The 16,443-nt window shown below is 39.9% G+C and overlaps 3 protein-coding genes and 1 long non-coding RNA gene across 7 annotated transcripts; 2 read left to right on the top strand and 2 right to left on the bottom strand.

The window, feature by feature from the left end:
* Nucleotides 1–563: 563 nt before the first annotated feature.
* Nucleotides 564–3,186, bottom strand: LOC135624469 (large ribosomal subunit protein uL30y-like). Of its 3 annotated transcripts, none has more exons than XM_065128100.1 (8): nucleotides 3,051–3,186; nucleotides 2,766–2,956; nucleotides 2,592–2,689; nucleotides 2,416–2,473; nucleotides 2,194–2,273; nucleotides 1,990–2,092; nucleotides 1,676–1,900; nucleotides 564–842 (listed from the first exon to the last, which is right to left on the bottom strand). In XM_065128100.1, the coding sequence occupies exons 1-7, from the start codon at nucleotides 3,184–3,186 to the stop codon at nucleotides 1,685–1,687; spliced, it is 882 nt and encodes a 293-aa protein (XP_064984172.1). In that variant the 3' UTR covers nucleotides 564–842; nucleotides 1,676–1,684. The 3 variants fall into 3 exon arrangements, with proteins under 3 accessions (XP_064984172.1, XP_064984173.1, XP_064984171.1); XM_065128101.1 differs by lacking the exon at nucleotides 564–842 and adding an exon at nucleotides 948–965; XM_065128099.1 differs by lacking the exon at nucleotides 564–842 and having other exon boundaries at nucleotides 1,467–1,900.
* Nucleotides 3,187–3,837: 651 nt separating this feature from the next.
* LOC104000201 (uncharacterized) lies at nucleotides 3,838–5,012 on the top strand. Its single transcript, XM_009422189.3, has one exon. The coding sequence runs from the start codon at nucleotides 3,918–3,920 to the stop codon at nucleotides 5,010–5,012; it is 1,095 nt and encodes a 364-aa protein (XP_009420464.3). The 5' UTR covers nucleotides 3,838–3,917.
* Nucleotides 5,013–6,332: 1,320 nt separating this feature from the next.
* On the bottom strand, nucleotides 6,333–14,755 carry LOC135582058 (uncharacterized). Of its 2 annotated transcripts, XM_065128098.1 has the most exons (4): nucleotides 11,957–14,755; nucleotides 7,928–8,013; nucleotides 6,666–7,673; nucleotides 6,333–6,566 (listed from the first exon to the last, which is right to left on the bottom strand). In XM_065128098.1, exon 1 carries the CDS (start codon nucleotides 13,868–13,870, stop codon nucleotides 12,611–12,613), a length of 1,260 nt encoding a protein of 419 aa, XP_064984170.1. In that variant the 5' UTR covers nucleotides 13,871–14,755; the 3' UTR covers nucleotides 6,333–6,566; nucleotides 6,666–7,673; nucleotides 7,928–8,013; nucleotides 11,957–12,610. The 2 variants fall into 2 exon arrangements, with proteins under 2 accessions (XP_064984170.1, XP_064984169.1); XM_065128097.1 differs by having other exon boundaries at nucleotides 6,333–7,673.
* Nucleotides 7,483–8,203, top strand: LOC135624468 (uncharacterized). Its single transcript, XR_010491697.1, has 2 exons — nucleotides 7,483–7,620; nucleotides 7,844–8,203. It is a non-coding gene; the product is annotated as an uncharacterized LOC135624468 (long non-coding RNA).
* Nucleotides 14,756–16,443: the final 1,688 nt, after the last annotated feature.

Here is a 16,443-nt window from a genome sequence, read left to right as displayed (position 1 = left end):
CTTCATGGGAGTTGATCAACCCGACTTGATCCAAATCTCGAGATGCAGTAAGTTCCCGATGTTGTGTCTCCACTTACCTTTCTAGGTTTTTGGGGGTAGAGATGTTGATGTGGTGTTCGACTTCGACCATCATGTAACAACTACATGATGAGCTTGGAATTATGATGAATATTTTGCATGATAATGTTTGTGATAATTTACAAGATCGATAGATTGTTTTTTTGAAGTTAAAACGATGATGGATATTTTGCATGATGGTGTTTGTGATAATTTACAAGATTGATAGATTTTTTTTTTTTTGAAGTTAAAACGATGAAGACAAAATATTTGATGTTAGGACTTTGCCATCAATAATCCAAATTTAGTTTATATCATCAAAATCATTTACGATGCACCAAGTCTGATATACCACGATCAAATTAATGCCTTCATCGTTTAATTCCTAACCCTTAAATTATTCTGTTGTAATATTTTAAAACTGTAATGTCTTTCTGATTTATCTTCCTAATAAATGTGCATCATAGCTTCATAAATCACTCCGATGCAAACCGAACAAGCAAGCAAGCATAATGTTTTTGATGGATCATTTAGCATCAAATATCGCTACACAATATTAAATGTATAATACAAGAAGATGAGTCAAACTAGCACAAAACACACAATACATTACGTTTCAGAGGCAACATAGCCCCATCAGATATAAACTAAAAACCACATCAAGAAAGGCAGAAGATATACCACCAGCACCGATCAGAAACAGCACTCACAGATGCTTGCTAGCTAGTCATGGAGAAAGCAACAAGTCCCACCTGATCCATTAGCCAGCTGAAGGATCGGGCTGACTGAAACAAGGTAGAAGGTATCAGAATCTGTATTAACTTGTCCTGCAATCATCCTGTCCTGAATAGGACCGAAATTAACCATATTTATGCAACAGTCCACAATTGCTTGAGGTACAGGGAGGTCTGCATTCCAATATCAATAGCCGATAAAAATTCAACGACGACAACTCAAACACTATTTGGACTCAGCTACAAGAAATTTTACATTGTTAATGTCGATCCAAAGCCCAGAGTGAAAGATTGCGTTAGACCACTAAGAGCCACACGCAAAAAGTATGGCGGGTCTTAGGAACAAATTCACATCAATTTAATTGTAGCAATGTCCACAAGTGCAGGCTATCTATCCTTCACAAGTTGTGTATCATCATTCATCATTCATCACTAATCATAGTCTCATTGTAGAGAAAGTTTACCGTGTGACTAAATAAGCATGGATATATAAAATGTGCTCACGTCTGAAAATGTCAGAGTTGAAGGATCATAAAAAGAAATTAACCAGAAAACAAGATATTCTACGCGCAACAATATGAATACGTTGTAAGATGTTCGCTCAACTTTGTTATCAATGCAATAATACAATGAAACCACAAACTTGTAAGCATTTGAGAAAGACAAACATCAGAATTCACCACACGAGGCATAGACATCATATTTGAAGTAACGAAAATACTAGAACAAATATGAATACTACCATCATCAAGGAGAACTAAACACACCAAAACTAGACTTGAAACAACAAAATTGCACAATTTTAATTCTCTTGATTCCCACTAAAATAAAAAGCTAAGTTCAACTGCTTTTTTCCTCTCATAATAAAAGAGATAAAAGTGAACCTCAGATAACTAATTCATCCTTCTGATAAGCTCATTGATGTAATCCTCACGGTTTCCAGCATCACCTCCCTCGACATAGTGATTCCTCTTTTTCTTCAGGCCACCCAATGGTGCCTTCAACTTGAAAGGCCACAAAAAGTTATTTGCCTCCTTAAAGTGTGGTCCAACGGTCATAACCTCGTGAACAAGATCTTCAATGCAGATGATACCATGTTTCCCCAAGCCCTGCAACCAAAGAACAACCCCATGTAAACTTAAGAATAAAAGGTTGGAAGAACACGAAACACACACCGGCCCTGCATCGTAATACATACCTGCTCGATGATCGAGTTGTCGGTAAAAGGAATTCTCTGCTTGTTCAACTTCCCATACCCTCGCTTGTAAATTAACTCCCTAACACTCTTGAGATTAGGATACCTAAGCCATCAAATTCAGAATTAGCATAACAACCACACCAGACTCTCAACAAGCCTTAGCAAAGACTCCAATAATAGTCTAAAAATGACATCACTGGGTACCCATATGTCACGTATGGCTCAACACGCTGCAACATGTTCATCGTAGCCTTGTTCACCTTCAGAAACACGCCATTGAATATCTACAGCAGTTTGCAAGGAGACATGTGATGATGAATTTTAACATCATGTAATTTACACTACAATAATTTGTGTTTCTTTAATATAACACAAAGAAACACTACAATAATTTACACATGTGATGATGAATTTTAACATCTGTACCTGACGCAGACGTAGGAGCTGCAAGATCTTTCGGGTTTTCGGGTGCATGGCATTTATACTACCACAATCAATAGCAAAGAAGGAATATAAGACGCAATAGTCATCTAAAATATCAAAGCAAACCCATCCATTACATATAGACTATACATTTAGATGAGTAGAGAAAGCAGGCGTACCCTCGTATGCGGATGATGAACAGAAGCTTGGCTTCTGGGCTGACATAGAATCCGCCCTTCAACCTGGCCTCTCTCTTCAAACGGATCAACTCCTTCTCCTACCATTAGAGCCAGATACAATAATGAGATAAAAATCAAATTTTTAACACCAAGAATCATACTAGCGGTAACCACCTGCGATCCGTACTCCTTGGCGTACTGCTGGGCTCTGCCGAAGATTAACTTCCGGTTCTCGCGCGCCTTCTTCTTCTTGGCGTCGAGCTCCTGCTTCTTCGCCAGCGCCCACTGCTCTTCCCTCTTCCTCTTCTTCAGCACGGACTCCGGGACCACCGCCTTCGGCCCCTCCGCCGCCATCTCCCTCCCCTGCCAAGAACACAGATCAAACCAAACGTCAATCGCTCCCTAAACCCTAGACCGAAATCATCCAGTAAACCACCACTGGCATCAGAGGGCTTTCCTTGGGATCTCTCACGATGGATTCGGGGAGCGAGGAGACGAAAGCGTGACGGTTGCGAGCTTTATCGATAGGGTCGGTGGGGAGTTCGGTCTCGGCGTTAGGGTTTGCAGGGGAGATCGACAGCCGTTCGATCCCCATCTCTCCTCTTTCTCTCTCTCTCTATATATATATATATTTATTTATTTATTTTTGGGTTGGGCCGTGACGTAGTTTTAAACCGATGTCCATTAACAAAATCGGACCAAGTTTGGGCTTCGGATTTTTAGGCCCATCATCGAAGAGGCTTCACAAGTTCCGATTAATATTCTTCCAATTAATAAATCTTTCCAAAATATTTATTTTTAGATAATCGATCGGCAGGGAATATTCACTATATATTAATATAATAAATAGAATATATATATATGTGTGTGCGTGTGTGCGTTCGTGCGTGCACGCGCTAAGCCGAGATTTCAACCCTGTATTTTTAATTAATCATATCATATACATATAAGTTGGCTGTTAATTCTTTCCCAAAATTGGGCTTGTCATGGCATGTTCCAGCAAGCAGACACCGGATTTTGACCCGGTCAACCCCAGTATTAGAACATGGTAGCTGTGTTAACCGACCAATAACTATCCCACGAACTGCCACTCGGTCCAACCACCCAATTCATCCCTCTCTATTATTTCCCCACTGTTTCCTCGCAAGCAAGAGAAGCCTTCATCTCTCTCTCGGTGGATCTCCTGAGAGCAATTCTTTGATCCCCTTCCGGCACGGGTAACACTAACTTGAAACTTGTTGTCTGATGTTGATTGATCGAGATCAGCTTGAACTGTTTCATCATTCTTCCACCGTCTGTGGTTTCCGTGCAGGTATCGAGTAGCTCATGGCGATGGCCAAGAGAGGAGTGCATCAGAAAGAGAGGGACAACAATGGAGGAAATGGCATCAGAGCCTCCCACCAAGGGGACGTTTCAAAGCTGCCGGGGAAGACGATAGCGAACTATCTGAAGCCCACCATAAGCTCCTGCCATGTCGGCAGCTGCAGGTATCCCAGGAGCCAGAAACAAGCTTCCGAGGCCTCTTCCATGGCTACCTCCTCTGCCAAGCCTGGAAGCTCCATCAACAAAGCTCGCTTGCTGTCCTCTGTGCCCGAAAGAACTCCTGCATCGATCAGATCCAAAGAGAGAGCAAGGACCAGAGCTGGCAAGTCTCCAATGACAGCAGCAATCAGCTCAAAGAAGAGAACGACAGGAATCGAGAAATCTCCAGTGACGACAGCAATCAGCTTAAAAGAGAGAACCAGAAGAACTGATGGGAGATCTTCCATGGCTGCGATCTCTCCGAAACCAAGCTTGGGGAAGGCATTCAAGACTCCAACAAGCGGGAAAGCAGTTCCGGTCAGGAAGGCCAACGTCGCTGCCACGACCTCCACCACTGCGGCCAAATCGGAGGACGACAAGGTGATACGTGTCGACGATGAAACCCAAACACAAGACCAGGCAAAGGGCACACGAGTGGAGGTAGAACAGCCACACGAGAGCAAGGCCAAGGTAGAGAGCGAAGAGCCAAAAGCAGCCAAGACGGACGACGACGAGGTCTCACACGAGACGGAAGGAAAGATGGAACTGCAGCCGGAGAGCGAGGTGGGAGGAGACAAGACAGTGGCACAAGAGAAGGAAAAGGGTGAGGAAGAAGGGGTGGCGCCAAAGGGGCCAGCGAACGGGAGGAACCAGCCGCTGCCGGCTTACAATGCTGTGATAGAGGAGAAGGCCACCAAGCTGGCGGCGCGGCGGAACAAGGTGTTGGCACTCGCGGGGGCCTTCGAGTCCGTCATCTCGTTGCAGATGCCGGAACTGAGTTCACAGGAGCAGGCGGCGATGACGGTGAGGAGCGTCAGTAGGGGCCGCGGCAGAGCTGCTCAATCAACCCAGCAACCGACGGAGGAAGGGAGGAAGGGTGGGAACGAGGGAGCCAATTGACCGAGTCAACTCGGGAATGAGTCAAAGAATGTTCAAACGGGTCAAACAGTAGGATGATCGAATATGAAAATGAAATATTTTGTTAAATTTAACATTTACGTTAATGATGCTTTACACTTGCTATTTCTGTTAATGATGCTACTAAAAATTTACCTGATCATAATAATAATGTTCTGATTTCACGAGTTCATCAGCTTAGCTTAATTGTTCTAACAACAGGCAATATACTTGCAATCTGCATAACAAAAGCCATTTTTTTCCTCAGAAATAAGCCCCTTTAATCACAAAATTAACATACCAATTAAACAATCTTTTTGTCTCTCAGTACACTAAAAATGTATCAAAGAGGAGGTTTCATTGAGACAGGATGACAACATCAAATTCCACCTGAATGAGAATCTCCAGCCTTCTCTGCCATTTTGCTGCTGCTTTAATTGTTGCTTCCTCAAAACTATAAATCCAAAAAAATGACCATACTGTAGCAATAACTAAGCATTGTTGATCTCCACTAGCATGAATGGTGGAGACATTTGGACTCGTTTAAAGAGATTGATGATTTCCCTGTGACATTTTATGTGCCTATTTTTCTCCTTAGCACAGAACTCATAAAAATATTTATATGCAAGATGAATATTTCAAATATTCAAATAGGAGAGTCACATGGTAAAAGACATGTATTGAATTTATTTTACAATTGAACATCTTAAAAAAAGGTAAAGTTGATGAGTCAAAAAAATTAAAAAAAGATTAAATCAAACTTTTTAAGATATCTTTATAAATAAAAGAGATGCAATTGAATTATCTTAAAAAAAGATTTGAGATGGAAGATCAAAAATAAATCATTCATAAATATACTCAAAGCCAGCAATTTTAAACATCTTCACCAATATTCCATAATTTGTTGTGTCCAAAACTCTGTTCGAATGTCCACTAGTATTCTTTAATCAATAAGACCATTAAGACCACCAGTTCTGGTTTGCACAATTCAATTCCTAACTGTGAAATCCTGATAACAAGATTTTTAGAAACGATGATCGAACTCTATGAGGATGATGATGAAGATCGAAACAACAATAACAATGATGCTGAAAATTAATCTAAAACCGGAGTTAAAGAGAAACAAGGATGATATTTGAGATAGAGAAATGTGGCAGCTTTAAATTTGCAGGGGGCTAACAAGAGTAAGCACACCCCACAATCGTGTGGCAGCCTCACGGTGTTTGATCTCTCTGTAGGCACCGTGCAAAAGGTGGCTTGTTATCTGAGAACAAAGCACCCGTTGTCTGAATTAAATGCCATTCATCCATCGATCAAAATCAGTAACATGCAATATAAAACTAGCATTAGAAGAACTATAAGCTACATGAAAAACGAGTAAAGAACACAAAGGGGGAGAAGAGGATCTAAGTTTTTGGTGTGGATATGTGGCCGGGTATTGTGGCGTTGGATTGAAGGAATAAGAAATCCAAGCAATCTTCGTCCGGCGACGTAATATCGGCTCCATGCGGCAGACAGGTATATCGCCATGGATCACAAGGCGCCTGCTGTTTGACTCTTTGTCAAGAGCCGAATCCTTCTTCAGATAAAGCAGGTCTAAAGTTTGGTAAGCGAAAAAGCAACAGAGAGAGTGAGAGAGAAACACGAAAACCTCACCGGAGAGATCTTAGAGACGGAGAGGGAGAGGGAGAGAGAGAGAGAGAAAGCGCCGCAGCCATGGAAGAGGCGACCGGAGATTAGGGTTCTTCCGCGGCTTCTGCCTCAATATATATAGCGGTGTGATGGTTCACGATCCCTCGGTCCAATAGGAGCTCGCCACCTAGGAGTAAGTTTTCCACGCGTGTATCTAATTTCTGGAGAGAATACGACAGGCACGTGTGGGTGGTAGTGTATCTCGTGACGTTCCACTGGCCTTCTACACTTCCAACGAATCATCCAATTGGAAGTCGACACGTTAGCTAATCAGCACCCGACCAGCGTCTCCCTGCGGCGCTGAAACTGTTCCACTTTTTATTACCGCTTTGCTGCAGGATCCAGAGCAGCGCACAGCATACTATGATGACGTGTAAAATTACCTTTGGCTGCTTTTGTCCGTCACGCGGGACGAGAGGGTGTGTCCGACACGTGTCGAAGCAGAGTTGGAAGAGTGGGTGCGGAGATGGTTGGATGCGTTCACGTCGTCAGTTTGATATTTTCACCCCTCGAAGGGTCGGGATTTAATCCCGAATAATTTAATGTAGAACAAACAAGCCCTCTTTGTAAGGCAACTTCTCATGGATCAGAGGGTGACAATATCAACCGCGGAAGCCAAGAAGGAAAAAGAAGAGAATAAAGAGGAGGACCAGAACAGAGAGGGATGCAGACACGAGAAACTGTGCACCGACAACCGTTTGCGTCACCGGACGTAGAAGGAGGGGGTGGTGCTCTTCGTCGGAACGGTACACCGGGGAAGGAGGACTGGCGGGAGCAAGGAGGCGGGCGTCGGACTGCGCGAACCGGCGGCAGAGGATGAAGGCGAAGACCGTGGTGTCCTGGTGGCGGAGGGGGGTGGTCTTCCCCGTCAAGCGAGCTTGGCTCGCCGTCTCCTCCCGCGTGGAGACTCGGAAGCACGGTAACCATAAGCTCATCTCCTCTCTCTCTCTCCCTCTCTCTCTCTCTCTGCTTCTGTAATTACCACCAAAGCAAAGAGAAGACACAACGAGTGAATGAGATTATGAACTCTTTCTCCCGATTCTCTCAAGCTATGTAAAACATGAACACAGCAGATTCATCATGTAAAAACCATGTATCCCTACAAATGGACAGATGGTGACCGTGTTCTTACTCTTGCACAGGGAAAGGGATTCTTAAGCTCTATGATGATGTGCAAATGTGTGGCTACCAAGATGTGCAGGTTATGTGGGAGATTCTGACCAAACCTGAGATGGAGACACCAAAGAGGCTGAAGCAGAGGAAGGGATCGATATGGCGACTGTCATCCTGCTGCAGAAGAACAAGATTCTCCCTGATGCAATGGAAACCTATCAGTGAAACAGTAGATGAGAAAGGTAAACAAAGCTTGGCTATGTCATGAGATCATAACAAGTAGAGATTACTGTAGAGTCTTGCAAGACTCAGGTGTACCTGTACATATGATATCTATCACAAACCTCTCCATCAACTGAGGTGGAAGAAGGGTTTTAAGCTGTTGTCAATTGTATCTCTTCAAGCCTTTGTTATTCCTCATCTATCTTATTAACTGTTACATCACAACTAAACTCTGCTTCCTTCATGCTCATAAAAGAGGATATACTAATCTAAACCAGCACCATGGAAAAAATGGATCTCAAGTAGATCCAGTACCGAAGCTTGATAGCTTTATTGTCAGTTCTTAATTGACATTATTAGATTTAGACCTACAAAGGAACCACTGAGTCAACTTTAGGTTTTGAATCTATGCATGTTAGGATTCCAACTGGATCCTACTTGACTTGGACAGAAATAACAAACATTAGCTAACCAAATCAATTCCAGTCACAAAAAGATTAAAAAAAGAAAAAATACAATGCCTTGGAGCCATGCTTTGCCACTGCAACCATCATCAGATCCACTTGGTTCTGATGATTTGACACAATGATGCTCATGCTATAATCTACATAAACATTGTATGCACTATGTATTTGTTTAGGATTTGAGCCAAAAAAGATGCCATTGTCTAAATGCATCAGAGCACTAACATTGGTCAAGTCACCATCTTACATCCATTATCTATTTGAGCCCACTGCACAGACAGTGACACTCTTCCACTTCCATTCAGTGACCAAAATTGATACATCCTCATCCTCATCACTTCTGAGGTCTAATTCACAAGCCTAGAGCTTTCTGGGACTATGCCAATTTCCTCCTTTTGGAAACTCCTGCATAAAAAGCTCTACATCTCTACAGGCACAAACTATCTGATGGCATCACTCCTAGACAGTGAATATACATAACCCTGTGGGACTAATTATGATGAGCATCACCAAAATATTCTACAATATATGCAACAACTTTTAAACTATGTTACAGCATGATTTATGGCCTTGCCTTTTGCTTAAACCTTGAGTTTTTCTGACCCATGACTAAGAATATAATCAAGTACTTACATGACTTCGAAGTCCCATATAATAATATCCTGTCCTACCGACAATAAAATATTGACAAATACCTTGATATTTGGCCAGTGAAATTAGGTGTAGTTATCTGTTGGCCACATCTGCCAGATTCTACAATTCAAATGAATAAACTCAAATCCCACCAACCAAAAGCCAATGAGAGAAAAAGTAAAGTAGAAAGTTATTCCAAACACAAAAAACACCCAAAAATGCCAATGCAGTACATACCTCACAAATCCTAGCCACCAAAGAAAAAGAGAAAAGAGGAAAACACATGGATAGAAAAAAACATCCCTACACTCAAGTCGGTCACTAAAATATCATGTTATGAATTCTGTGTCATGCATAATGTTAAAAAGTCAAGTCCCAATTAAAAGCTGCATTCAGTGTTATGCATAATATCAAAATTCAGTACACATAATTGCATCCTTTTCAAGGTGATAACTCATTTCAGGTAGAAATATGGAGCATCTTATCTATTGTTGCTTGTTAGTTCATAGCAGGAAAAAAGAGAAAAAAAATCGCAGCTTAAAGTCAATCAGAACAGTGAGGCACTGTGGAGGAACAATACATAGACAGACAGGGTGTATAAGTATTTCTTACAATCATTCACCAAGCAGTGTGAAATGTACATAATACAATATAAAAGCAGCTGCCTTGATGATCAACAAAGATTCAGAAATGTTACTGAAAAGAGTGATAAAAAAAATATCACTTGTCCTCCATTTGTTTCTTCAACCTTCTAACTATTAGTTCAGATTCACTCGTAAAGCGTAGGCAGAAGGAGCAATCAAGCCACTCATTAGGTTGTTGCATGAATCTCAACAGAGCCCATTGAGACCACATGCCAATCTCAATCATCCATGATTTTGACGGATGTAGATCCCTCACAAGCAACAACCTCTAGTGCGAAAGAGGATACGGATTCTCCACATCCTCCACACCAATATTTCATCAGGTAGTAATTATTACTTATTTTAGGCCTCTCTTCATATTTCTAAGTTGTTATAGCCACAATATAAATCAACGAAAGCTCATACACATCGACTATGCTTCCTCTATAAATCAATGACAATCAGAAAAGAAAATTCTATGAAGGATTTTCTACTTTCGGATATAGCATTTGCTAATAAAACACTTGGCATTCAGGGATATAACAAAAAAAGGAAGAAGAGGAAGAGGGAGGAAACAATTGCAGATAAAAGTGGAGATATTCCTAAAATTAAAGACTAGTAAAGCTTCTTGGAGAAAAGTTTATAATTTCCTCAGAAAGTTCTCTGAATCCATTCATAACAGTAGATTTATCTAGTAGCATAGCTGAAAAGGAACGGGTCAATGCATGAGGCATCTGCTAATGTGGAATCTAAGGAAGATCAAAGTATGGAGATTTCAGATGTGAAATATGTCAGCCAGCAATTTTCCAATTTTCCTAAGCCTTGTCCTCTATGTAATTGTCTGAGGACTAGCTTTGTCACAGAAACAAAAAATTGAAATTTAATGGCAACATATTTTCAATGTAAAAACACATGAGCACAAAGACCAAAACTTAAGCCGTATGGTTTAGCAATTTCAATGCATCTTTGCCAGGGAAGATAAAGACATTTCAGAGTGTTGCATATTTGATGCTTTCTGCAGTTATCAGAATTGCAGGAGAATTGTAAGGTAGAATTGTTGGCATCTTATTTGGTAGTAAAAAAGATAGAATGAACACAGAGTTTTTTTTTTTCTTTTTTTGATAAAAAATGAAACATACAGAGGTAATTTTCTTATTCAGAAACAATATTTATTTCACAAAGTAATTTAGTGTGTTATTTCTTGCAAATGCTGCACTGGCATTAATTATTATTTAGAAGAAAATTTCTGTTAATTTTTATTTTGTATTTAGATAAGAAAGTACTATCATGTGTAGTTCCAGATTAAACTCAAACTTAGCATCAGATACTGAATAAAGATCATAAAAAAAGGCACATTTAACTGAATTAAATACTGAACTCTAGAAGTGTAGCATATCAACAATTGCAACATTTCGTACATGATTTTTGGTGTTATGAAGCATTAAGGTACAGAGCTAATCCAATCAAAATTGTGACTACTGTTGGGGTTCAAGTAGCAAAATCCTTACACTTTTTGGTACCTTGGACTGCATGAGTGTCACGATGTGATGCTGCAGCATAATCTATTGAATTGATCAGAAAATATCTCCCTGCTTCTTAGATAAGAAGAGGTCTGTTATAGAAGATATAAATTGTTATAACAAGATGTCATGCTCAATCAACATAAAATCTTGCTATACGCATATAAATTTATTTTGGCGTATAAGTTGTGCTGACCAGCAGAGTCTGCAACTTTCCTTCCTGGTCTTAGTGGTTCTACGATATAAGCTCAATCTTGAACTAAAAAAGAATCACCAGTGATTCTTCCTAAACAGTCTGCAGCATGTATCATTTAATCACAGTTCTAACAAAACATGAGGTTCACCATGGTGAATGAAATTTTGAATTCTCAATCTATAAGCCTGGTAGATTTACACAATCTTCAAAAAAGATCTCTTGCTTTATACAAATTAATAGCTCCAGTGATGGCAAGGTCAGTAATGCTACCATTAATCGTTGAAATCCTTCCCCATTAAAATGGTTATATTGTGCAACAAAATCTTCGAGACAAGAAGATGCCAACTCGATGCCAATACTACAGGAGTTGGTGCTAACATCTTAGCCAAAGCAAATTTAGAAAAGAGAATTTTCATAAGACAGCAAAAGAAAATTTAGGGAACAGAATTTTAGTAAGACCCAGAAGACCGCTAGGAGGATGTACCTTATTCCTTGAAATTCAACCAAGCGTCAACCCTCCAGATCACCTTAACATAAAGAGCATCACCGAGTGGGAAATGACCAACTCTGCAATCCCTCGTAATGCTTCGAACATATCTAGATTAAACTCTGTAAGAAAAAACATATAGGACGTCTCCAGATACTCGATTTCTTAGATGTGTATCATATTTGGATGGCACAAAGTTTTCTTCCGAACAATCATGAAACAGTAAGAGGCTGCCACTAACTACAACTACCCAAGCAACTTCTGAAAGTAATGTTACATACACAGCAATCCCTCTAAGAACCTACATATACCTATATCAAAAGTTACACATCAGTATTTTGCAAAATTGATTTTCTCTGAGCATGCTGAAAACCATAGAAAAGCTTGACCTCTCTGGTTCTGGTGGAACAACCCCTTTCTTATTAAAAGCATACAGCAATGAGCCAGAGAGGGAAAAACTAAACTTCCTTCCAGCACTGACATTTGGTTCACTTGAACACATCAGGAATATTAGAAAAATAATTTTGCCTTGGTCCATGATAATGCTCCATGAATGAAGCCAAGAAGGGAAAATAAAACCAACCCTTGAGGTACTTAAAGATTCACCACACAAGAATTTGACGGATCAAAAAACCCCAAAATTGTCCTATCTTAATCTTCATATGAATGGAGGCATATTTTCTCGAGTAGCAATGGCCAATCTTCACCGAGTTGCTGTGGGTTCAGCTCCATTGCAATCCTAAAATCCTGAACAGATACTGGGTGTGTTTTCAGCCATTGCATGTGGTTTAAAGATCCAGAACTATTCTGTGCATGCATGTGATTTCCAGGCCAAACTCCGTTAATTGGTGTCATCTGAGCTTGCTGCTGGAAGAATGGATGCTTCATATGATCATGACCTGACTTTGATCCTAATAACTCAACACATGACCTAATTAGACGCTTCAAATAAGCATCTAGGCCATTATTTAATAGGTTAGAGCAGTCCAATGCGACTCCCTCCAAGCCATGTGCTTCTGCTATTTTCTCCATCCTTTTCTTCAATATCTCACTATGACATAATTCTCCATGGTAATAGTTACTTGTAAGACTACCACTACTAGAAGTAGTTCCTAAAGGCAAAGATCTTTGTGCCCCACCCAAACTTGCAGGACAGAAAGGAACGCCAAGTGGAGCCTCAAGAGGACCTCTCCCGGAGTACAAATCAACAGCTTGTCGCAACTCTTCCGCATCTTTCATGGCTTCAACCTCAACCAAATCCTTGCTCTCTAGAAAAGCTTGAGCATGAGGTGTCAAATCTCCTGCTCGTGGTCGCTTTGCAGGCTGTTCTGAAGTAACACCTTGATGATGCTGCATCGGTCTCTTGCGATTCCGAGGACCAAGAGTGCCATTCTCTGTGGCAACATTCTTGTCCAAGGGCACCGAGGATTCATGGTAAGTCGCATCCTCTGTTCCATTCTGTCCAAGAGGAATAGGCCGGTCTTTGATCCTCCGGTCTTGAATGCACGATCTGACCTTGTGAGAAGATGGTGACAAGATACTCCCATTGGACCATACACTGTGCATCGGTGTCGGTGCTGCCAAATGATTAACCATGCTTTCATCTTGAGACGATTTCTTTCCAACAGCTTCAATGGGCTTGAAAGTAGCCTTCTCAGGGCCAAGTGGAGGTGGAGTTTTTGCCTGAAAGGCATTCTTGAGGATCGAGCGAATAAGCTGGTTGTGCAAATGGATGTTCTCGTGCCCGAGGATCGGTAGGCAGTACCTGTTGAAATCTGGTTTGCTCAGCCTCTGTGACAATAACAGAGTCAAATAAGCAAAATATCGCTGGGACCGTTCGGGGCCGAGCTTTTTATCTATCTGCAACTTCAGGTCACCGAGGTTGATCCGGGGAGGCTGTGGCGTCGGCATTCTCAGTGCACCGTAGCCATATAATTCACCAGACCAATATAAAATTACTGTTCCCGTTCGTTTCTTCACTCTCTTCTCTCAACCAAAAAGAACCTAAATCTTGATCCACTTCCAGCGGATTGCGAGAGATATAACCAATCTCCTCCTCCTCATCTTCGAACGATCAAACGAAATTCTCAATTCTGGAGCACAAAACCCTAGAGCGAGGATGGACGACAAACATCCACTTCGCGAGCAAAGATCCCAAGCTCGAACCAACTCAAAAGGGTTCGCACCGGAAGAGACTCGCGATCATACTGGAGTAAAACCCTAGAAGAACTGAACCCAACCAGAGGAACAACCAATTCCGCGGCCGGAAGCTCAAGAAAGATCACATTTTTTTGCATACGAATTGCTCGCTATAGATACTCCGAAGATTGACGCCGTGCTCTGCGATCTGAGGGCCAACGCATGCGCGGCGGATCACGGGTTGCAGCCGGCGGGCTGGACGGGGGAGAGGGAAGCAGAGGGACGAAGAAAAGACCGAACCTTGGGGGCGCGAATGCGAGGAAGGGCAGGCGCCGAAGCCGGTCTTCGGGACCTCCAAGCTGCGAAAGAGAGCGTGGCGATTCCGAGCGCAAAGCGTGCTCGAATTCTCCCTCCTCCTCCTCCTCTTCCTTTTGTCTTCCCCTGAAATCCTCGTCTTTCTTCTTCTTCTTCTTCTTCTTCTTCGCTCCGTTGGCTCTTGACGAATTTGTCTCCCTTCTCTCGCGCGACGGTGTAGAATTGGATTGTTCGAATGACTCCTTTCGATCGCGGCGGAGGCAAAGCAAAAGGAAAAAAAAGGGAAGCGAACAGAAAAAATAGAACACTTCCGCTCTCCTCTCTCTCTCTCTCTCTCTCTCTTCTTCCTCTTCGTCTTTTGATAATTACTTTAATTTGATTCTTAAATGAAATATAATTTTTCCTAAAAATTATTTCTTATTTTATGTAAATGCTGTGCGCTTGTGATAATAATGTCTCAAACCATAGAGTGGTGAGTCAGAATGTGGCCACGGAAGTCACTATGATCTATCTTGTGACATGACATGAGTACACAAACAAACATGGCATGGATTAGCTATAAGAATCATATTATAAGGATTGATTTCATCAAATCCTATGTATGATTACTTGTTTTTGTTCTTCCGATGAATCTTCTTCTGAATTGACTTTTCTTCTCTCACTATTGGATTGAGATTAAATGTCTGGATTTTTCCTTGTGATGTTCTCAAACTTACCTCTTATACATCAATCAATGTGAATGTTATACTAAATTTTCCTTTAGTGGTCACCATCTATCTCAAAATAATCATCTCTCCACACTAACATTTTGGATATATGGTTCAAAAAGCATGACATGACATCTCAGTAATTTTTTTAAGATAATTTTCTTATTTACATTTTAGTTATTTTTGAAAAGACATCTTTTTTTTTTTCTTTCTCTAAACAATATCTCTAATTTATAAAATACTCTCAAATACTTTAAACTATAACTAGTATGTCGAAACTAGAAACACAAATAATATGTATATGTTATCCTCACTTGATATGATTTATGATATCTATGCATCATAAATATGATAAATTATATACTTATATTTTTAGCTTTTAAGATTAAAAAATGTACTTTTCAAAAAAAACCATTATTAGTGTTTTATAAAATGTTGGTTGAGCATACATAAATAACATGGTTCTTCAACATAACAAACTAAAGTAGATTATATATCAACTTTAGTTATGGTAATAAGTATATATATACTAACTGTAAATGACAGTTTAAATTTTAATTAACCATAAGTGAATCCATGATTAACATAAGAAACTATGAATTTTAAATATTATATATGTGAAGGATCATAAACTAACTAGGCATGGATGGTGTAATAAAAAACCTAATTAAAATATAAATTAAAAAAAGTGTTATACTAAACATTAAGATATATGGGACTAAAAATATTGTTTTTGTTAAATTTAATTAAACTCATAATATTAAAATTATATTATTAAAAGAAGAAAAAAATTTAAAAGAAAAAGAAAACTTAAAATTAGGCCTCATGAGATTGAACATTTAACCTCTTGAACACCTATATTTTATTTTAAAATCATTCTCTTTACCAACTTTATTTTTAGTTATTTTATTAGGTTTTCTCATGGAGTAAGGAAACCTAAGCTCAAAGAAAGATTGAGGTAAAAAAAAATCAATTCTTCTCTTGCTATAACTTGAGTTTTAGTTTTATACATTATTGGCTGATTGTTTTTAGTAACTTTTGATTAACCTAAATTTTGAATTTATTTTTGTTTTTTGGATATGCTTTATATGAATTTTTTATGATTCTAAATCCTACTTTAATATGAGATTAGTACATAAAGTTATTCCTATCCTAATCTAAGGTACTTAATTTTTTTTATTTTTTGAGAAGGGGTTCTATTTAAACTAAATTGGGCCCTAGGGATATAATTAAGCTATGTTCTTTTGATATATTTTAAAAGATTTTCAAAGTTTAGTGAGATTTAGAATTAGAATAGGTGTTGATAGTTGAATTAGGAGAATA

The sequence above is a fragment of the Musa acuminata genome, chromosome BXJ2-10 (genome assembly GCF_036884655.1).
Source record: "Musa acuminata AAA Group cultivar baxijiao chromosome BXJ2-10, Cavendish_Baxijiao_AAA, whole genome shotgun sequence".
NCBI classification, from domain to species: Eukaryota; Viridiplantae; Streptophyta; class Magnoliopsida; order Zingiberales; family Musaceae; genus Musa; species Musa acuminata.
This window is presented reverse-complemented; position numbering and strand designations above follow the sequence as displayed.